The sequence below is a fragment of the Sipha flava genome, unplaced genomic scaffold (assembly GCF_003268045.1).
Source record: "Sipha flava isolate LNK unplaced genomic scaffold, YSA_version1 134_pilon_pilon, whole genome shotgun sequence".
NCBI classification, from domain to species: domain Eukaryota; kingdom Metazoa; phylum Arthropoda; class Insecta; order Hemiptera; family Aphididae; genus Sipha; species Sipha flava.
The window spans coordinates 3,022,740-3,046,095 of record NW_020271760.1 but is presented as its reverse complement, the minus strand read 5'-3'; the positions used below and the strand labels follow the sequence as shown (position 1 = coordinate 3,046,095).

General features: G+C 25.8%; 2 protein-coding genes across 3 annotated transcripts; one reads left to right on the top strand and one right to left on the bottom strand.

Moving 5' to 3' along the window:
* Window positions 1-11,877: 11,877 nt before the first annotated feature.
* Window positions 11,878-19,064, top strand: LOC112679351 (protein Daple). Its single transcript, XM_025549124.1, has 22 exons — window positions 11,878-11,934; window positions 12,122-12,210; window positions 12,277-12,382; window positions 12,458-12,667; window positions 12,732-12,845; window positions 13,503-13,654; window positions 13,736-13,817; window positions 13,886-14,327; window positions 14,899-15,080; window positions 15,227-15,358; window positions 15,422-15,592; window positions 15,698-15,990; window positions 16,110-16,311; window positions 16,370-16,627; window positions 16,690-16,836; window positions 17,603-17,748; window positions 17,827-17,922; window positions 18,125-18,188; window positions 18,295-18,385; window positions 18,453-18,526; window positions 18,602-18,681; window positions 18,746-19,064. Exons 1-22 carry the CDS (start codon window positions 11,878-11,880, stop codon window positions 18,858-18,860), a joined length of 3,303 nt encoding a protein of 1,100 aa, XP_025404909.1. The 3' UTR covers window positions 18,861-19,064.
* Window positions 19,065-20,161: 1,097 nt separating this feature from the next.
* On the bottom strand, window positions 20,162-23,095 carry LOC112679414 (threonine aspartase 1). Of its 2 annotated transcripts, XM_025549204.1 has the most exons (10): window positions 22,937-23,095; window positions 22,799-22,850; window positions 22,639-22,706; window positions 22,299-22,570; window positions 22,046-22,125; window positions 21,567-21,637; window positions 21,393-21,509; window positions 20,654-20,837; window positions 20,437-20,576; window positions 20,162-20,254 (listed from the first exon to the last, which is right to left on the bottom strand). In XM_025549204.1, the coding sequence occupies exons 2-10, from the start codon at window positions 22,824-22,826 to the stop codon at window positions 20,183-20,185; spliced, it is 1,032 nt and encodes a 343-aa protein (XP_025404989.1). In that variant the 5' UTR covers window positions 22,827-22,850; window positions 22,937-23,095; the 3' UTR covers window positions 20,162-20,182. The 2 variants fall into 2 exon arrangements, with proteins under 2 accessions (XP_025404989.1, XP_025404990.1); XM_025549205.1 differs by lacking the exon at window positions 22,046-22,125 and having other exon boundaries at window positions 22,381-22,570.
* Window positions 23,096-23,356: the final 261 nt, after the last annotated feature.

Here is a 23,356-nt window from a genome sequence, read left to right as displayed (position 1 = left end):
TTACTTATTCCAATTGTTGGCATTAAAAATCCTGTCTTATACTTCTGTATCATGAAAATTATGTCATTACACTCCAAAAGTAAATAACAATAATAGCACGTAGAAAATAGTTTGGATTTAATGTAATTTTGATTTTATAAAATGATAATTAGAATAATGATAAAATTGAATCCTAAAATACCTACATTTTTATTTAATTGATTTATCTTAAACGGTTGTAATTTAAAACAATCCATTACCACGGTTACATGCACAGTTTAAACTGATTTAACTTAATTCGAATTAGCTTACTTCCTTAGTTAATTGCATGTAAACGGCTGTCAATTCGGTTTACTTATAACGATTTAGTTAATTCACATTTGAAATGTGCATTAGAAATAACTACGAGAGTACAAAATGCATGTAAACGGATCGATGCAAAATCACAACTACAACCGAATCAGTTATCAGTTGTAAATATCCATTATTTTATTAGGTGATAAAAAAAATAATTAGTTAATAGACAATAATACCGTATTTCAGTAGTAACTAGTAGGTTGATTAAAAATTGAAGTTATTCTCTGCGATTTTACTTTTATTATAAAATTACTATACAATATACGTCATGAGTGAAGTAACTAAAAAAGACTCGTACTAACTGGCCCGAATCAACCGTCTTATGTATGCTAGATATATTTAAATAAAAACATTTGGATAGTCATTTGGATCATACGAAATACAGAAATTCTGATATATTTAAAACCGTTGAAAAGTCTATTAACGACTATAAATTAATAATTATAATTATCAATGGTGAATTGGAGGGTATACGACGTATACCCAATACGCTATTCTTATCCATAGCGTATAGCTTATGAGAAATTGATGATACGCGGGTGTACGGCCGTATGTAGCGTATAGCTTGTAATTTGACAAATAACTACATAATACCTTGACTAACTTAATTTGTGATTATAATTATGACGTGATTCGGTAACGGATATATTATTATTATTATTTTTATTTTTATTTTTTAATGAAAAATTCAAATTTGTTATTATTTTACAACAAATAGGGTTTAGGGTTCAAAGAAAATTCCTCCGTCAAGCTGCTTACAAACTAAAGATAGTCTATCCACCTCACGATTACACGCCAATCCAACGCCTCTTTTCCTTAGAAAGCCTCGCCGATCGTCGTCATTCAGCTAACTTGACATTTCTATTCAATCTTCTTTCATCTAAAATTGACTGTCCTGAATCACTATCCCGTGTCTCTTTTAATATCCCCTCCCGCCGTACACGATCATCTGTTCCATTTCATATACCTTTCTCTTCCTCAAACTACTATCTTAACTCACCGATCATCCGTCTTATGCGCATTGCCAACTCTGACCCTTCATTCTCTCTCCAAAATTGAGCCTCGTTTCCATAAACAAAACTATTTTTATTATAATATTATATTCATGTATTAAAGGGTTCGTCCCGTATTGTAATATTAAATTAAATTAATTAATTAACAAGTTTCTATTATCAAATAGTCATAATTAAGGATGTGTAGCTCATGAAAGTTTTTTTGATTCCTACCATATGATAGTTATTACATGAACTAAGGAGTATACCCATGATTTATTTTAGCAATACATTACTGATAATAATGTTATCGCATAACCACAATCATGCCATCAATGGAATAATTAATGGGGAAAAATTTAGATTAATTCGAATTAAGTTAAATCGGTTTAAATTGTGCATATAAACGTTGCAACGTAAACTGGTTTGGAAGAAGTATATTATACTAATACGATTTTAGACGCGCATGTATACAGGTACTCTAATTCGAATTGATTCGATACGAATCGAGTTAATTCGAATTAATGGATGCATGAAAACAAGGTAAATGAAAATTAAGACATATAATTCGTTTTATAAGTTTCAACACTTAAAACCACAGAGCTAAGGTTTTTTTAGAAATCAACATAAGTTACATTAGTTAACATAACAGATCATATAACTCCAAGGTTATGAATATAGTTAGAGTACCTATCTACAATGTCTCAGAGTATCTTTAAAAAATTATTTATTTTAGGAAATTTTGACCATGAAGTATAACAAAAATGTTTTGAAGATATTGTTTACAGTATTAATATTTCCTAAATTATAAATCTACAATATTAAGTTAAGTTAGAAAGTACAATCTAAGGTAAGTAGTGGAAACAGCTTCAGGTAAGTAGCGTAAGTACACTTTAATTTAATTATGATTAATATTAAAAACACTGTTTTTATTTTAATAAATATTATCTATATATCTATACTATATATAAAATTGTAAGGGTTTTTCTTAGACCGCGCTAACCGAGAAAACTACTGAACCGATTTGGCTGAAACCCGACACTCTGCTGAAGGTTTTATTACCACTTTTGTCAGTAAAATAGTTCATAAAAAATTAAAAACCTATATTGTACCTATATTGTGCGTGTACCTATATTATCAATTCGAGATTGATTATTTAAATATTAAAGTGCTTCAAATTGGACGAATGACTATATTATGTCCTAAGTGCTATGCAAAAAAATGGAAAGATGAAACCCATGGACTTTGCTGCGCAGACGGTAAAGTTGTTTTACACCAATTTGAGGATCTTCCAGACCTAATTAAAAGTTTAATTGATAATTCTCACCCTATATCAAAACATTTCTTTGATAATTCTAGACGGTATAATACTCTGTTTCAAATGACATCGTTTGGAGAAAACGAAATAGCTGAAGGGAACATCATGCCCTCTTTTAAAATTCAGGGTCAAGTGCATCATTTAATAGGTAGTTTATTACCCGAAATTGGAAATAATGCTAGATTTTTACAAATATATTTTATGTCAGAGTCGGATCAAATATCTATTCGAATAAATATGATTCCAAATTTAAAAAGAGGTCTCATTGAATCATCGCAAACAGTTTTGCGTGAATATAATCACCTCATACAGAGTTTCAGATCTAATCTGGAGTCGAGGTTTTTTGATGAGTTGCAAAACTTTAAGTTAATTATTCATGCTGACAGAGTTCCTCAAGATGAACACAGAGGTTAATATAATGCACCTACCATCGATGAAGTAGCTGTATAATTAGTTAATGAAGATAAAGGTCCCAGAGATATAGTTCTGCACGGTCGGAGTGGACACTTGAGTCGAGTTTCCGAATTGAATAGATCTTATGATGCACTGAAATATCCATTGATGTATACTAGAAGCGAAAACAGTTATCACATTAATATTTTACAGAAAAATAACCAAAATCGAACAAAAACTGTTTCCTGCATGCAATTTTATTCTTATAGGTTTATGGTTTGAGAAACAAGTCTAAATCATATATATTATTACAAATCATTATTCAGTCAATTCGCCGTAGATATGATGGCAAAAATGATTTCTGAAAGACTACACTTTATTCGTAACCATCAAAAACAACTATGTGCGGATGATTATGTTCACCTCCGAAATGCTGTTAACAATGATGCAAATATTAATGCTAATAACGTGGGGCAACAAGTAATTCTTCCCTCCTCATTTACTGGCTCCCCACGTTATATGCATGAAAAAAATCAGGATGCCATGACTTATGTTCGTAAATTTGGCCGTCCAGATGTATTTATTACTTTCACATGCAACCCGGAATGGCCGGAAATAAAAAATGAATTATTTCAAGACCAAAAGTCGTTTGATAGACACGATATAATCTCTAGAGTTTTTCATCTTAAACTAAAAAAGTTTATGCATGTATTAAAAAATAAATATATTTTCGGAGATGTAAATTGTTATGTTTACAGTGTTGAATGGCAAAAACGAGGTTTGCCATACTACCACATTCTTTTGCGGTTACAAACGAAAATTCAGCCAGATGAAATTGATAAAATTATTTTTGCCGAGATACCAAACAAAGACAGAGATCCTATAATTTATGAAATAGTATGCAAGAATATGATTCATGGCCCATGCGACGAGTTAAATATTAGATCGCTATGTATGTATAATGGAAAATGTAGTAAGAAATACCCTCACAAATTGGTCAAGGATACTCCAACTGGAGATGATGGTTATCCGACTTACCGACGGAGATCACCAGATGATGGAGGTTATACTGCAATATTAAAAGTTCGTGGTCAAACAGAACAAACTCACCTTCGAAATGAAAATGCATCTGATCCTTTTGAATTCTCAATTTCGCGTTCTTACGATAATAACCGATTACAAGAATTTGTAGAAATCAATTTACCAAAATTAGTAAATGATCAAAAATATGCTTTTAATGTTATTACAGAAAGCGTAATGAATCATCAAGGAAGAGTTTTTTTTTCAGATGCTCCGGGTGATACAGGAAAAACATTCCTAATTAATTTGTTGTTGGCTCAAATTAGATCCTCAGGTAAAGTTGCATTAGCAGTAGCTTCATCTGGTATAGCAGCAACTCTCATTAGTGGCGGCACTAACCTAACCTAACTTGCACACTCAAATTTCAAGTTACCGTTAAATGTATTGTTTGATACAGAATACGTTTGTCCGATTCGTAAAAATGGCCCTCTTGGAAAATTTCTTTAAGAAACCTCATTCGTTATATGGGATGAGTGTACAATGAGTCATAGATCACATATCGAAGCAATTGATCGATCATTAAGAGATCTTAAGTGTAATAATAAGTTTATGAGTGGCATAACATTTGTTTTCGTTGGTGATTTCCGTCAAACCTAACCAGTAATCCCTAAAGGTACTCGAGCTGATGTCGTTAATGCTTGCTTAAAATCTTCTCATATATGGAACTATGTTGAAAAACTTTATTTGCGAACAAACATGAGAGTTTATTTATGCGAAGGGGACGATATTTTTTCAGCACAGTTGTTGAAAATTGGAAATGGAACATTAGAAAATGAAAATGGTTACATTTCTGTCAATCACACAATTGGACGGGTGGTCAATAACGTGGAAGAGTTGATTTCTACAGTTTATCCTGACATTTTTAATCTGTCCAATAAACCTTATCAGTGGTTATGTGAAAGAGCTATTATCTCTCCCAGAAATGTAACAGCAGGAGAAATTAATGATATCATCCTTCTAAAATTCGATGGACACTCACGTGAATATCTATCTATTGATACAGTTACATCAACAGATGATGCTATTCATTTTCCACAAGAATTTCTCAATTCTCTTTCTCCTTCGTGATTTCCTCCTCATAAGCTAAAATTAAAAATTGGTACTCCAATTACATTATTACGTAATCTTCAACCACCGAACTTATGTAACGGTACAAAATTACAAATAAAATCGTTGCGAAATAATATTATAGAAGCCGTAATTCTTACAAGGCCAGCGATAGGAGAAATTGCATTTATTCCAAGAATTCCCATGATTCCCTCTGACTTGCCGTTTTCTTTCAAACGGCTTCAATTCCCGGTTAAAGTTTCTTTTGCCATTACCATAAACAAAGCGCAAGGTCAAACATTCAAGTACGTTGGCGTAGATCTTCGTACAGAGAGCTTTTCACATGGGCAATTATACGTGGTATTTTCTCGAACTGGGGACCCGAATCATCTTATGATTTTAATTTCAACAGGAAATATAACAAAAAACATCATATACTCAGAAGTCTTATAAAATTCTTATTTTAATTCTTTTTTTTTCTTTCTTTTCTTCATCAACTTCAATCAAATTCTTTATTAACCATAAATTATTTCTTTTTTATCTGTATTTATTTTTATCATTTATAACGCTAAAAAAATTTCAATTAGTTTTCATTAACCGTTTTTTTATATTTACTTGCCAATCACATTAAACAATAATATTTGAATAAAAAATTAATGGAGTTCACGGGCGAAGCTGTGACGGGTCGGCTAGTCTTACTATAAATGAAGTTGTTATTTTATATGCTTGAGTTACGAATTAAAACCCTAAATTTTAAGAACAAAACTAAAATAATATCTGGTAAAATATGTTATTAAGATATTAGTGCCATGTGCAAGACAAAGATAGTAACACCATTTATATGTGCCATCTCAAATAACATTCTCGGGCATCACTGCTTGGTGAGCATTCCAGTTATCATATAAAGTTAAATGGGTGCCGTATAGAGTCAAGGTTGATCAGTGGCGTATCCAGGATTTTTAAATGGGAGAGGCTAATCACTTCTTTGGATAAGTAAGGTAAGAGAGGATAACCCTTAAACCCCTCCCACCATCTACCACCAAGTTTTTAAATGTAATTCAAGCATTTTAGTATAGTTTTAAAAATATTCTTTCTGGAGTGGAAGAGGTAACTGATAACGTGGCGAATAATTGTAAAAGTATTTTAATGTTAGGTTGAAGATTGGTGCAATAAAAGGGTGAATCAAGAGCAGAATTCGGTTTTGGAATAGTATTTTGACTCCATTGTTGCCTCCATATGAACAGGTCAGCATAGGTGTAACTAAGGGGGGGGGCTTGGGTGAGCTTAGCCCACCCAGTTTTGTACGTAGCCCATTCAGTTCACTACAAAATAAAACATCAACTCTTGGTTTTTCTAAAAATGCAATTTTTAGTGTAATTAAGACATTTGAAACTCTAAGATCTGAAGATGAATTTAAGAAAATTTGGTAATAAATAAAAATATTTGCTGAAGAAAATGACATGTGGTTACTAACTCCATTAACTGGTGTATATATTTATTGATTGTGATAATTTGTTTTATGTTTTTTTAACCTAAATAATACATACAAAATATAGGATCAAAGCATTGTAGAAGAGAATCAACTAGCCTTCATGACTATGTATTAACAGCTACCACAGCGGCAGAAAATGATTCATATTCGTCATTAGCAAATTATGTAGAAAGTTATTGGAAAACTTATACATATTTTTTTACTATGGACAGTGTTATTTTCAATCTTAAATATAGGTTTTCTGATTAGAGCTTGGCTATGGCCAGTTCGGTTGTAGTTCATTTTGTGAATTACAACCGATTCAATGAAGTTTATTGATCATTATTAGGTAATTTGGTAATACCATGTATATAAATACATTTTAATTGTATAAGAGATTAATGATAACTAATTAATTAATTATTTAAATTATAATTATAGGAATTACTACATATTTCAAAGAGTAGCTTAAAAGCAGAAATTAGAGTGGCATTTAACCTATAAATAGTAAAAAAAAAAAAAGATTTCAATATAAATGATGTCAAAGAAGTCGAAATACGTTAGTTAGATAAAGTGGCTTTATCTATTCTTATAAGTTCAGACACCTGTGAAAGGCCGTTCTTTTCAATGAGACGAATAAAACTTTGGCTAAGATCTTCCATGGCCATGATCAATTTACAAATTGATCTATTTTAAATACTAAGAGAGATGTAACCAATAAATTAGACGAAAATGAAATTGTAAATAAATTGGTTGAAAAAATAGAAATTTATTGTTAATTTAATTAGGCTTTATAATAAAAATTTAATAGCTATGAACTGTATATTTCAATGATTATATATGTATATCCTTATTATTCGTGTTTATTTAGGTAGCTAGTCTGTAAGTAATAAGTGACTAGGTAAGTGACAACATTTTAGTTCGAAATAAATTATTAACGACTATGGGTAAGGTCGTAAGGACTTCTAATTTATATAAATATAAATGTTAATGTTGATATTCAATATTGGGGGTGTGGGGACGAAGTCCTCACCGGTCGCTGGTATCATTAAAATTTAGCCCACCCAGAAATTGAACTTTAGTTGCGCCTATGCAGGTCAGCTCTGATTGTAGATAAGGTATCAACATGGAGATCTTGGGCATATATTTTAGCAGCTTTTATAATGTGTTTATCGTCATACATATTTAAATTGGCCGGAATAAGTCCTTCAAGTGGCATAACATCAATAACCCTTTTATTAAAACGAGCATCCATTGATTTTATTAAATAGTCAAGATACACTATACATATAAACATGGCCAATGGGGGGGGGGACTATAGCTGTCCCCCCCGAAATTTCTTCAATATTTTAGGAATATTTATAATACTTATTTATTTTTAATACCAACATAAATATTTTCTGTCAAAAATGACTTAAGCTCCAATTAATCATTGACTGCTTTTAATTTTATATCATAATATCATATGAAAATATGATATTAATATTAAAAAGATTAAATCTTTTTCTGTCTTATTTTTAACCAAATATCAAAAGTTAAAATCTTAATTTAATAAAATTACAATACACATGTTTTGTGCCCCTCCCGAAAAAAATTTCTAGATAAGGCCTTGACTACTATTTTATTAGTATGTTGTTAACGCATTCCTTAACAATTCCGTTAAATGATCATCCATTAACATTGATCAATGTTAAGATTTAATAATTTTCATGGTTGAGTATAAAGACTCACAAGAATATATTGTTCCGAAAATCGATATTAACTTTTGTGTGCAAAGAGTAATTGTTGGATGTTTAATAAAAGGCATATGATTCCAAAATTCCAAAAAAGCTTGACAACTGTATTTAAACTGCTTCATTTCTTCATCTTCCTATAGTTCCAAGAGTTTAATTTCTAAGCTGGATCCATTGAAATCGAGTTTAATAATACATACATACATTTTCAATAACACTTTTTGAAGTCTCTTTGAGAATCGTTATCGTATTCTTCATATTTTATTAAATTCTATACCTTATCTTATTTACAATATCATATATGAATTATAAAATAATATGACCTTTTTTTTTTTCATTTTGACTCTTCTATATTAATTAATATATTTGGGGGCTCGCGAGTCTCTTCTAGTTGACCACCCTTGTTCTATGCCAATACCATGATTTAAGATATACAGTGTTATGGACATACATAAATGTAGGGTCGTAAGGACCATCACTACATAGGGAGACTCCATAAATCATAAATAGTAGAAATCAAGGAAATTATATAGAAAAAATCATTAAAATAACTACAGGACTAGAAGAGAACACAAACACATACGCAAATATGAGTTATAGGACATTTTAAAGTAATATTAAGAATGCATTTAATAATAGTAAAATAGGGGATATGTGCGAATAGTAATATTAGCGAGGTCACTAAAGTAATAAATCTTATATTTATAATAATCAGGAACAACTTTTACATAGTGCGGCACGATTGATTTCCACAAGATCTATGTATATAAAGGGGTTGCTAACAGACCAATATTCAGATGTGTTTTAGTCCAAGCTTAGCAGGCACCTTTACGCTAGATAGATTAGTGATTTATTGTACTTAGAAATAATTTCAGTAAATAAATGTTTTTTGAACTTAGAATAATTTGTCAATAAATAGTAAATATTCTAAGTCTAGTAATTATTTAATTAACCTATCCTCTCACATCCATTCTTCAACGGTTGAAGTGACGGCACGCAACAACAGGTTACTCAACGCCACGGATATAGATATTAACCTGGTATCTAGTAATTTTAGTATTTGTGGAAACGATAACATATCAATGCTAAACGCATATATAGAAGTAGTGCATTATATATAGTGACTATATTATAGTGCCTTACCTATAACAATTGGTTTCCAGAATGGTAAGGAGCGTCTAAACTAGTGATGGGCACTATTGAATTATTCGATGGTTTTTAAAAATATTCGAATCTAAACTGACTATTCGATAGTTTAGAATTATTCAAGAGTTTAAATTATTTTAAACTATTCGGACTATTCGATAATTTCAAATTATTCAATTATTTGATAGTTTACGATTTCTAAATTATTCAGTAAAATTTGAAATTAGCTTAAATAATGTTTATTTTATTTTAAGATACCTATTCACTAATGTGATAACTGATTACTGATAAGAATAACAATTAACAAAAAACGTTAACGTTTTGATTTTTTATTCGAACTATTCGGTCATACAAAATAATATTCGATAGTTTATGCTTACTATCGAATACTATTCTATAGTGCCCATCACTAACTATAATCATAGTTCGTGGTGATGGGCGTAATCGAGATATCTCGATTATCAAAATAATAATTCTATTATAAACCAGATATTATTTCGAGTGATATCTCGTTTATTTTAAAAACAATGAATTCTTGATCCCGAAATGTTTATCGAATGAAAAAAATATTTCGAATGATCTCCATGGAACGAAGGAGTGAGGGATGAATACTATTTTTAATCTCATAATCGAATAAGTAAATACTAGTTGTATAATACTTTGAGTCATTGTATTTTCAACTCGTGCTATTCGTGGGACTGGTTATTAGACAAATATTGATGGGTATACGATTATTCTTAATTATTTATATTATCTATAGCTATATTTTTTGAATTACTCAACCACAGAACAACAAAAATTTCTTAGAACATTTATAAATAAAATTATATTATATTTATAATTATATATTATATTTCAATTGAACATCTCGAATGATTATTTCGAGACATCTCTTGATTATAAAAATGTCTTGAATATTAATATTTCGATTATTAAAATCATTCGATTATTCCCATCACTAATTATAGTCATTATAATCATAGTTCGTGCCCATCACTAATCAAAATGTGATAACATTGATAAAACGATAACATCATTTTAATTATAATAGTTTTATATATTGCTAAATTAAAATTAAAATAGTTAAATAAATTTAATAATACACAATTTGAAAAAAAACACAATATCGTAATATAAAATTTAAAGATATACAATTCATTGCGAATACTTTAAGCGAAAATATAATACAAATGTTATAATTAGATTTAATATTTTGTATTTTTGTTTTAAAAGCGTACCTAACTGTTTAAAGTTTAAACCATGGGTCCCATCAACACAGATTTAGTCATTTCCAAATACAAAAATCATTTTTTCTTACTTTTGTGGCATAATCATCTTACACAGTATTAAAAATACAAAATTGGATTATTAATATATTTTATTAACTATTTGGCCAATAATTGGGTCATAACACTCATACTAAAAACGTTTCAATATTGTTCCTTCCATAGAATCTTGGACATCATTTAATACCCTTCGAATAGGAACCAGTATAGATGGTAGTATAGTATTATATAAAATAAGCTACCTGTCAATTTTGCTCTATAAGCTGTAGTAAACCTTAATTTACCAATTTTAAATTAGGTAGGTACCATAATTGAGTTTTGCTGTATATTACAATTAATTCATTGTCCTCGTTTAATAAAGATTAAAATATGGTACTTTGAATTTAGAGGTATGGAGAAATATGAGAGTAATAAAAATATAATATTTTTTATTACTTTTGAATTGTACCTTTTAAATGACGATCGTAAGTGAATATTGTGTTTTTTTCGAATTCTGTATTATTGAATTTATTTAACTATTTAAATTTAAATTTAGTAATATATAAAATTATTATAATAAAAAATGATGTTATTATTTTAACAATGTTATCACATTTTGATAGCTACAAAAAAGGGGCTAAATGTAGGCAATATTATATACAGACAAAACATTTTTTTCCTGTGAAGATCCATTCATCAGATAATTTTGCTTATCATTTTTCAAAAGAACTGAAAGTAGTATACTATACTATAGTATTGTGTTTCTTAATTTGCTATACTGTATTTCTATTTTTGTTTACTGATTTTATCAATTGTTTTTATATTACTTTTACTTTTTTTTTTTTTTGTTTAACTATTAAAGTATCTATTCACTACTATAGTTAAGATTTTGGATTTTTTTAGTATTTTTGCAATTTTTTATCATATCTTAAGTTGTTTGTGTTGTACAATAATTAATTTAAAGAGGTCTTAAATGTTTTAAATTGAATAAAGTCATTTTTTAATATGTAATCATTCTTTCAATATAGAGTAAAAATTAAAATGTTACCCAATTAATTTGTTCGTTTAAATATTTCAAATATTTTAATGTTGAATCATGGATTTAACATTGACAGAAAAAGAAGAATTCATGCAAGAACATCTAGTTGTTTGGGTATTTATTTATGTTAAAATTACAGTTTGTGTTATATATAGCTATTATCATAAATATAATAGAGTTAATTATCATCTGTGTAATATAAATTAATTGTAAAATATCCCTAAAAATATAGAGAATTATATTGTTAATTTGATTTAATATATTGAACTAATACTTACCTATTGACATTTTGTATTTTCAGTTACAATCTTGTTTAGATCAACCAGAAAAATTAAGTGTTTATGAAGATCTGATTGATGGCACATTGATATATGAAGTATTACTTCTGATGTAAGTAAAAAAATGGTAAAAAAATCTTTTTTATCAATTAACCTCTACTATATTTTTGTTATATAGTGATCCTGAACCCTTATACCATACTATTATATCTGGACAAAATGATCCATCAATCAGAATTCAAAATATTAATTGTATTATAAAAAATATTAAAATGTTATATGAAGTAAGAATTATTATACTTATTATTATATTTTTAAATAGTCTATTATGTTTTTGTTATTCTTTATTTTATTTACAGGAAGAATTTGGACAGGTTATATTAACAATACCTGATTGTTTACGTTTAGGGCGCGACCCTTATTCAAAAAATAGCTTTGAAGATATGAAACTTTTATTGTTATTATTACTTGGTTGTGCAGTCCAATGTCCTAATAAAGAATCATTTATTGAGCGTATAAAAACATTACCTATTGAATCTCAACATGCACTTGTCTTTTATATAAAACAAGTATGATGTAATTTTGTTTTTAAATAAGTTTATTATAAAACTAAATTTTTTTTTTTAATTTTAGATTACAGAAAGTCAACAAATTGTGATTACCCAAGAAAATGCAGAACAGTTGACAACTGATCTTATGATATCTCATATTAGACAATTGGTTAAAGAGCGTGATCAATACCTTCAAGTAATTTATGAATTATCTATGAATATTATAATTCCATGACTATAAATCTAAGATTAGAAAATTATTATGTATAGATATGTATAGTTTTTAGATTTATATTAATAAGAATTATAAACATAATTATAATACATATTATAATACAGTAAAACCTTGTAATTGAATTCTTAATAACAGATATATTGCTATGAAAAATAACAACTATCCTTTTTCATTTACTTATTCAAATTATATTTGTACAATGAATTTCCATTAACTGAAAAAGGGAACATTATTGTTTCAACAATAATATAATAATAATCTATTATAAAGTGTTACTATTTATGTAATACAATAAATCCTTCTTATAAGGAATTTCTTCATGATGGAAAAATAAGATTTTAAATTGGTAACCTTGTTTTTGAAATAATTTATAGATGCATTTAATTCTAAGTTTTTTTTAAATATTTTTATTTTTAGTATCCTTATAACAAAAACTCCTTTATTTATTTATATTTGATGATAAAAAAATCAGTTTGTTCGTAATGATTTTGTCATATAAAAGTTTAACTGTATAATATATAATTAATATGATTAATAATTACTTAAGTAAACTTTATAAAGTCTCAGCGAAATAGTTTATGTACAGTTAATTGAAATACAATAAATTGTCATTTTTAGATGTGGACAGAATTAGAAGAAAAACGTTTTTCAAATTCTAAACCTATCGATACTGGATTAACCACATCCATCACTTCTAGTGGTGATAATCAGAATTATGCTCTTGAACTTGCTGACTGGAAAGCAAAACTAAGAAAACTTAGACATGAATTGTGAATATTCTTTAATAATCTTATTTTAATTATATTTTCTTATAAAAATTCAAATAAATAATTAATTCTTTCTATCTTTAGAGAAGAAAAAACTGAATTATTAGCTGAAGCTAGAGAAGAACTTGAACAAACTAATCTCACTGTAGTTAAATTAAAAGAAGAAGTAAATTTACGTTTTCATAGAAATATATATTATTATTATTGAATAATTTATGTATGTAATGGTTTCAGCTTCAGCAAATTAAAGTTGATGCTAGATCAGCTAAAGCATATAGAGATGAAGTTGATGCCCTACGTGAAAAAGCATCCAATTGTGAACACCTTGAAATAGAAATAAAAAAATATAAAGAAAAACTAGGAGATTTGGATTATTATAAATCAAGAGAAGAAGAGCTTACCCAAAATAATTTGCTTCTCCAAGAGACAAGAGAAACTCTTGAAGAACAACTTCTTAAGTTTAGAAGACGAACTTCTCAATTACAAGAAATGGAATCACAATTATTACACTTTAAACAAACAATTAATACAATGACATTGGAACGAGATGCACACCTGAGAAAAATCGATGAGCTGATACATGAAAATGCTCAACTTGATCTTCTTAATAAATCGTTTCAATGTAATGAAAGTTATAATAAAGAAAATGAGAATGAATGCTTTTTCGATCACATTGGTAAGTATTATATTATACCTATTAATAAACTATGACATGATTTTTAATCAAAAATGCCGATTGATAAGTTCTTATTTTAAATGTTGGTTCATAAGTCAGTGCAGGATATTGTAATATTATTATAAAAATGTATAGCCTGAATTTTATCATTTTTATTTTGCTTTTATAGTATAGTAAAACTGATTTATACTAGGTTACATGTGTAGGACAAAAAATATCAAATCACTATTGTTTTTCATCTATTTTAGTAAATCAAATGATTAAATTTGAAAAAAAAAATCTTAAATTTAATATGGCTTATTTATGAATTTATGATATTTTAATATTTTTTGTATCTAATTTCATGTTGCATATAACATCAAAAAATTTTTAAATTTTTATCTTTTATTGATTTTTTACAAACATTTTTTTAATTTCGAACACTAATGTTTTTTTTTTTTTTTTAATTATTATAATAAGAATATTACTTAAGTGTCATAACTTTTAATTTTTGTTACCTACACTATAAAAATAGTTTTTCAACATATTTACTATTTGTCTTAACTAAAGATTTTTTTGGATTAATTTAAAGGTTCTAAAGATAATAGTTTGTGTGAACAACTAAGTACTAGTGCTCAGTCACATGCACTTCGACTGGAATTAGAAAATAAAAAACTAACATCAACCATAGAATGTTTACAAGAAAATATTAGACAACAAAATAATGAAATAATATTACAGTTAGAAAAGGACAAAAAGTTACTTTCATTGCAGGTAAATAAAATTACATTACATATAATTATTTTTAAAACATAAGTTCTAAAGCTCTGAATGTAATGATTTCAATATTTTGAGTAGTTCAAGTAAACTAATAGTTTTTATTTTGTATTATTTTCTGAATTTGTATTCTATTATTATAGCTTGAAGAAACAGAAAATAATAGAAATCGCTTACAACTGAATTGTACTTCAGTAGAAAATGAACTTTCTATTATAAAACAAGAATATAAAAAATTAGTTGAAACTAATGAATTATTAAAAATAAAATTAGACGTAAGTTCTGTTGATTGATCAAATTTTTTAAAAACAAATTATTTTTATCAATAATATTTTTAGATTAAAATCGAAGAATTTGAAAGTGTTAAAAGAGAAAATAAAAGATTGGAAAAAGAACTTAAAGATAACAGTTCACTTCATAGCAATGAAAAATCTGATCTTGTTCAAGGTTTGGAATTGAAAAATAGTAATTTAGAAAAAGACATAACACGATTAAAAGGAACATTAGATGTAATTATTAATTTTTCAGATTAACATTTTAAAAATGTTTACTTTATAATACATTTGTTGCAATAAACTATTTTATAAATTTAAAAATCTTTTATTTTATTTTAGCATAAATTAGAAGAAATTGATAATTTAACAAGTGAAATTGATTTGTTAAAAAAAGAAAAAGATATTTTAAGTAAAACTTTAGAAGAACATGACAAACAAATATGTCGTTTACGATCTATTGAAAATGAATTTCATGACTTAAAAAGTAAATATACTATTGAAGTAGCAACAACTAAAGCTATTCAAGATGATTTAGTATCAGAAAAACGTAAATCACAGAAAATAATGAAAAATTTAGATAAATTAGGATTAGCATTGGACCAATCAGCGGAACCAGAAAATGTATTAGACCAGTAAGAAAACTATTTAATTATTAATTAATTAAAATTATTAGCTAATTGTAAAATAATTGTTGCACATATTTGTTTTTTTTCTTTTTTATTAATTCAATTATTTATTTATATTTTTAAAGAATTGTTTCAAGTCCTGAAGTTGTTAAAGCTGTAAGAAAGAAAATTACCAAGGATACAAACATGTGTCATGAGATAAAAACTGTTAATGTTGCACAAATGGAAGTTGACATAACTACTTTAAAATCTAAAGTACACTCCCTTAATAGTCAACATACTGCATTGCAACTAGCAAACACTCAGTTAGCTGCAGAAAAAGAAGAAGTAATTAGTTTTATTAATCAATCAAAATTATTTGTTTATAATTTTATTTTATTTCTAGACACAAAAAGAATTGGATTCAACAAACTCAGCTTTTTCTAAGTTGCAAACATTACATAATCAATTAACAATTGAATATGAAGATCAGCTTAAACAAAAAGATACTTTAAAAAATGATCTTAAAGAAGCCAGATTTTCTTTAAAAGAAAAGTTATCACAGTTAAAAAGTGTCGAATTTAAGCTTAAACGAGAAAACGAACAATTGAAGGCAGAATTATTAGCGATTAAACATTTACCTGCTGAACATGCTAAGCTAAAAGTTAGAATTTTTGTTTAATATATAATTTACTTAATTAATTTGTTTATTATTTTATTTATTAGGATGATTTCAGAGCATTATTTACGGCAAATGAAAAACTTAAAGTTGATCTTAAAATTGGATTAGACGCTAAGGAGTTAATTGAAGCTCATGAAAAAGAGATGGAATCTCTTAAATCTAAATTAACTGATTCAAATGCTCGTTATATGGTATTTATCTTTATGTATAATTGTCTACTACTAATCATTACTTTGCATGTATAACTAATTATTAATAATAATATATATCAGGGATAGACAACTCAAAGTAAATAGAGAGCCAATTTTTAGAAATTTAAAATCTGGCAGACCATAGTGAAGAAAGCAAAAATTTAAATAAAAAAGGTTATTATAGTTGACAATTAGCATTTATTTTAATTAATTAAATTTTACAGATAAATCAATACTATAAATTATATAATATAATATAAAATTGCTTAATAACAACAGCAAAATTAGCTATGCTGATATGGCTATAAATTATTCTTACACATTTAATAATTAAGTTAAAAGTTGAGAAAAATATAATATCTAAACTTTACAATCAATGTGAAAAAATTATAATATTATAATCTCTTAAATGTAATGAAGTGATTTGAAAAATGAAGCACAGGCCAAATAAAAAAGTTACCCATCTCTGATATATAACATTGGCTTATTTTGGTTTGCGGAATTTCTGACAATATTTTTACTGTATTGTGTTTAAATTTAAAACATAAATTATCAGAAGATTCATGAATATGAAGAGTTAAATAAAATTAATATTAAAATCACAAACTTAATAAAAATACATTTTTTTGTTATTAATACAACACTAAACAAATTATATTATTTTATTTTTTATTATTTCTTCCTTTAACAATGATTTTTGAAAGAAATATCACTATATTTTGCCCAAAATAATATTAGTGATAATTTATAATCTGTTATCTTTTAGGTATTGCAACAAATGACTAGTACATTTGTTGAAGATAGAAAATCATTAATGGAACATGTCACAATGTTAATTACACAATACCATGAGCTTTTAACGCAATCATTAGAAGATAAAGAGCAATACCATTTAGAAGAAAAAAATAATGCGTTTGTTTTAATATTTTTATACTTAAATAGTTTTATTATATTCATCTTCATATATTGATATTATAATTACTCTTTTAGTGATAAATTGAATCATTTGTCTCGTCAGAAAGAAAAACTTGAGGAAAAAATAATGGACCATTATAGAAAGCTGAATAGCTGCAGTATTACAAAGAAGTAAATTATATTTTTTAAAAGTATTTAGTTTTAATAAGAAACTTTTAAAAAGTTTAAATTTAAGTATTAGTTGTTCTTGTTCTGATATTAAATGTTTCTTAAAGATAGTTATGTAACACTAGAATATGTTTATAGTACATAATTTGATAAATACTAAATATTAAATTTTGATTTTCATGTATAAATGTATTTATATTTTTAGAAAATTATTTGGTTCTACTTGGATAAAAAAAGTTAAAAAAGCTGGTACTGAATTGATGAATAAGGTGAATAAATAAATTTTAGCTATGTTTATTGTAATTTGATATTGCAGTTTTAATGAATACTTGTAATTACTATACATTTTTAATGTTTTATCATAATTATGTTTAGAGTCGAATGTCTTGGCATGAAGATATGGCAAGAAGAGGAATTGATTCAGATACTAGTTTAGATTTGGATGATAATCAATTAAATCATCAAGGTAAAATTCATATGCTACAACTATATAAAACAATGTTAAACTTACTCTCAAATGTATTCTATTTCAGAATATTCTGATAATCTAAGCAGTTTAGGAACACCAGGAACTCGTCAAACTCTTTATCTTTCAGGAGAAGAAAATGTAAGTTAATTAATTGAGACAACATAAATAAAATGTATTATTGCATGAATATAATCTATTTTTAATATACTCAAGGATGCGGATGAAGGATCTATTATTGCTAGCCATTCATTATCCAATTCACCACTTACTTCATCTTATCGAAATGAACAGAGGTAAACAATTGTTAAATAATGTATAATGTTATTTTAAAGATGAGATTAATAATATTTTATCTAGGTTGTCCCACACTACAGATAATGAAGTTAAAGATAGAAACAATTCAACATTGCAGTCCAATAAAACTCTTTTAACAAAAGAAGATACTAATTGGTATGAGTATGGGTGTGTTTAATAAATATCTTATTTATATTTTCTTGACTGTTGAAAGTTTTTTAATGTGGAATTTTTTAACTTTTTATTCCTGTTTTTTTTTTTTTTACTTGCACAAATTTTCTTTGAGTTTAAGCATTTTAGAACATTTTCATGTATACATTTATTTGAACACAATTCTTTTGTGCATCATTTTTATATTCATTCATTTTTTTTTTTTAGTTATACAGTTTTTATTTGATGTTATTTTTACGAGAATTTTTTGTATTTGGATAAATACTAATTAAATATGTTGTTTATAATTTACTATTTTAAACTAAATTTTAGTGAGATTTATGTAAATAGCATCACAACTACGTGATAAAAAAAAACTGTAACTGATTCTTGCCGACATCTTCCAAAGGGATTTCCCCATTAAAAAAAAAAAACGAATTAAATATTGTGATATTTTTATACACATTTGGTGGTTAGAAAATAAATTCTTAAATAAAATCAAAAAATATTTATTAATGTATATTTTTTAATATAAAAAAAAATGTATACCTATTACTTTTAGTATGAAATATAGTATGTTTATGTAATAATATACTTTTATTCATTGTTATGTATTTATAATATTTTTTCATCTTTTACTCATGTTAGGATTTTACTTTTAGAATATTAGTACAGTCAAGTTGATAATTGGAAGCAAATGTAAATTCTGTTTAATCAATTTAATTAATATAAATACATCTTACATATCTTGATTAGATATATTACCTTTTATTTATGATGTAGCTGTGAAGACCATAATGATGTATTTATATACCAAACATTGTGATGAAGATGCAGTACTTTACTATCAATTATATATTGTAATACTAATTTACAAATAAATTCAATAAATAAGAAATATGTTAACTTAAAGAAATTAATAAAAACCTCAGAGTTTCACATTTTAAATAAATATAAATAAACAATAAAATAATGTTTTGGAATTTTGTTGATTTTACAAGTACATTTTGTGGTAATTTTATTTAAAAAAAAAAAAATAATTTTTAATTTTTTAGGTTGTACTATGAACATTATATAAAATTTAATCACAAAATATTTTTTTGTTTCTTTGTGTGCAATTATTTTTCTAATTTATACTATTCTGGTTATTCTTCATAACCAGTATTAAGTATATACTAAAGATTATTAAGAAGTGATTTGATATTACACTTTAAATACATGAAAACTGAAATTTATGTAATATTACATTTCTTTATTTTTGTTTTTCACATTTATTAAAATAAGTAAGAAAAAATTTTCAAAAAACTATATAAAAATGTATTACAAATTTATATATATATATATATATATTCATATAGGGTATCCTTGTACCATTATACTAGTTCCTGATGAAGTATTTGGCAGTAAGCGACTTAGATAACTCTGCAAAAATTGTATATGATTTTAATATAACTAAAATATAATATAATTACATTTTATTATATTATAAATAATAATTTTAATTGATCACATAATATACATTGGTTATTGTAATTAAAAATTAAATACTAGAAATAATAAATAAAATTAATTTACAACTGTAATAAATTTGGACGAATACATACTTTTTTGTTGTATTCTGTTGCATAAGCAATACACATTGACTTTGTATTATGAGCACTTATAATTTCACAATAGTCTTTATTTTTATATAGTATTAGAGCGCCAGCAAGTTTTTCTTCATAATCTCTTAATAGTGGTGATTCTGTTAAAATAAAATCCATACCAATTATAGAATAAAAGTATATGAAAAAAAAAAACAAAAATAAACTGATAACCAACGTATAAAATCCTCATTGAAACTTTTATTGATTGCAATTGTTGGACAAGAAGAATTAAAAACTTGTCTTGATATTTCTCTGGCTAAATTTGTCTTAATAAGATGTTCACCACAACCAGATGTTGTCACTGCTATTGCAACATCATCTGACATTTGGGCCCAACAACCTGAACCCAATAAAGCTGCCTATAGGTTAATATAAATTTTGCTAAATAATTATACAAACAATATCATTTATTTTTTAGTAAAAAGTCTATCAAAATATTATTTTAATAAACAGAATTAATAAAATAATCTTGAATTAAATTAAATTAAATTACAAAACTGAAAGAAGAATAAGAATTAAATTTAAATTATTATATATTGCAACAATTTTTTTTAAAATTAATAGAATAATTTTAAAACCTTATATATTTTAAACATTTTTAAAACAAGAGGGTAAATTTTTGACTTTCTTGATACAATTTAAACAATAAAAAGGGACCAGTTAAATAATGTAAAATGAAAACACTTCTTTATATTCTAATATCCAGAATCCATATTTATTTATAATTTTCATCAATATTAAATGTTCCAATATATTATTAGATAAAAATATACAAATTTTTCTTTATTCTAAAAGTATTTTTATTTATAAAATTCATCCTAAACTTATGTATTTTTAACATTAGCATAAACATGCAAAACATAAATAAATTAATAAAAAATAGCTACTATTACTAAATAAATATAAATAGTTACTTGACCAACACGACCATCTTGTTTCAATAAAATTCCACCACTAGAAGATGATGCAGCTACATTTCCAAACTTATCCATACCCACACATCCTATTGTATCTAATCTAGATTTTCCAATCTAAAAGATAGGTGTAAGATTATTTAAAATTATTTAATTATTTTAAAAGCAATTTACCTGATGACTATTACTACTATTTTGATTTATTACATTATATTTGTTGCGAACAAAGTCTTTTTTAGCTCTTTCTAAATAATAATACACGCACAAATAAAATAGAATTAAAAAAATTAAACAAAAAATGTCAAGTTAGGTGGCGAGAACCTCTTTTGTCCATCACTCCGGTTAATACGATTATAGAATTATCAATATGAATATTTTAAAAATATGTTTACTTGGATTTTCCAATTTATAGTATGTAAATATATTTATAAATTAATTTCCAGTTTACTATTTATCTATTTTTTTATTTATTTTATTATTCAATTATTTATTTAACTTAATATATGTTTGCAATTTCAAATAATATATTAAAATAGTTTAATAATATTTTTTCTTTAAATGTTTCCGCATATTCAGATAATCTGACTTTTTTTTGCGTTCTGTTCACACCCCCCAAAACCAAAGGTGACGGATTAGAGGTCTACTGTATGTACCTGAAATTAAATTTAAAGGATCAACAGCAATAATATTGTTTGATATTCCATATTCATGAGCACCTTGACCAACCAGTAAACTAAAATTAACACAACAATTAATAAAAATACATTTACATACCATCAAATATTTAACTATATCCATAAAATATAGTATTTAAACTATGGTGCATTATCTGAACTATTTTTTTCTTCTCTCTACTCAAAATACATGTAAGAGTCAAAGTTTAATATTTTATCAATAGTTAAATACCATGGAGGAATCCTTCCAAATGACATTTTAATATTTTGTTTTTCACAAATGAGTCTAGCAAGAGTGATTGGATTTTTAATACCCGAAACTGCACCAACACCTCCATAGTGCATACTTGACCCATTCATTATACTGGCATCACATTCTACAGAACCATTCCACGTTAAATTAGATCCATATCCAGCATTAGTCAGTGGAGAATCTTCCAAAACCATGGTAGCTACAGTTACTGCTTCTAGTACTGATCCATTATTTTTTAGTATCTCTAATCCCTAAATCCAATACTTAATTTTAATAACCAAAATCAAATAGAATATAAACAAAAAAATAAAATAAATACTTTTTTACATGCTTTCATACATATTTTTTTATAACATGCTTCTTTAGATACTTTTTGATAACCTGCACCTAAAAATATTTAATAAGAATTAAATTTAGAAAAGTTAATATATAATAATATAAAATTTTAAATGCATGCATAAAATATTAATTTATTTTACCTGAATGAACAGCAATTACACATTCCATGTTATGGCAATTAAATATTTCCTCCTAAAAATATTGAAACATTTAATTTAAAAATATTACATTGTAAGTATATAATATCGTACTTATAAAATATTTAATGAAATTATTACTTATTAAACATAATTTTATGTTGACATTAAATAGTATTAAGATTATGATCTTATAATATGTATATATTAATATTGTAACATTTATGCTAGTGAATATTCAGATAAAGATTAAATTATTAAAATAAATTGGTTCTAAAATCAAAAAACAATCAAGCCAATATCTTAAGCTTATAATTATAAAGTTAAGCCTTATACTTTAATATTTAATAAATAAGTGTGTCAAATTTTCAATAAATAATCTAGATATATTTTAATTAGATTTTAAACAGTAATTTTTTAAGTAAGTCAAAAGCATTGTAATGATATGCAATTTGTAAAATCATATACCAATTTAATTATTTTCAAAGGTTTAAAAAATGTTTTTATTTTAATTTTGTTATCATTATTATTATTTTTATCATTGACAACAATAATTATCAG

Excerpts from the sequence above, each read along its gene's own strand:
- LOC112679351 (XM_025549124.1), top strand. The coding sequence starts at position 11,878 with ATGGATTTAACATTGACAGAAAAAGAAGAATTCATGCAAGAACATCTA. Across the intron at positions 15,593-15,697 it reads GATTAAAAGGAACATTAGAT|CATAAATTAGAAGAAATTGA; the intron begins GTAATTATTAAT and ends ATTTTATTTTAG. Across the intron at positions 16,628-16,689 it reads CTGAACATGCTAAGCTAAAA|GATGATTTCAGAGCATTATT; the intron begins GTTAGAATTTTT and ends TTTATTTATTAG.
- LOC112679414 (XM_025549204.1), bottom strand. The coding sequence starts at position 22,826 with ATGGAATGTGTAATTGCTGTTCATTCAG. Across the intron at positions 20,577-20,653 it reads TTTCAATGAGGATTTTATAC|AATCACCACTATTAAGAGAT; the intron begins GTTGGTTATCAG and ends TTATTTTAACAG. Across the intron at positions 20,255-20,436 it reads CAACAGAATACAACAAAAAA|AGTTATCTAAGTCGCTTACT; the intron begins GTATGTATTCGT and ends CAATTTTTGCAG.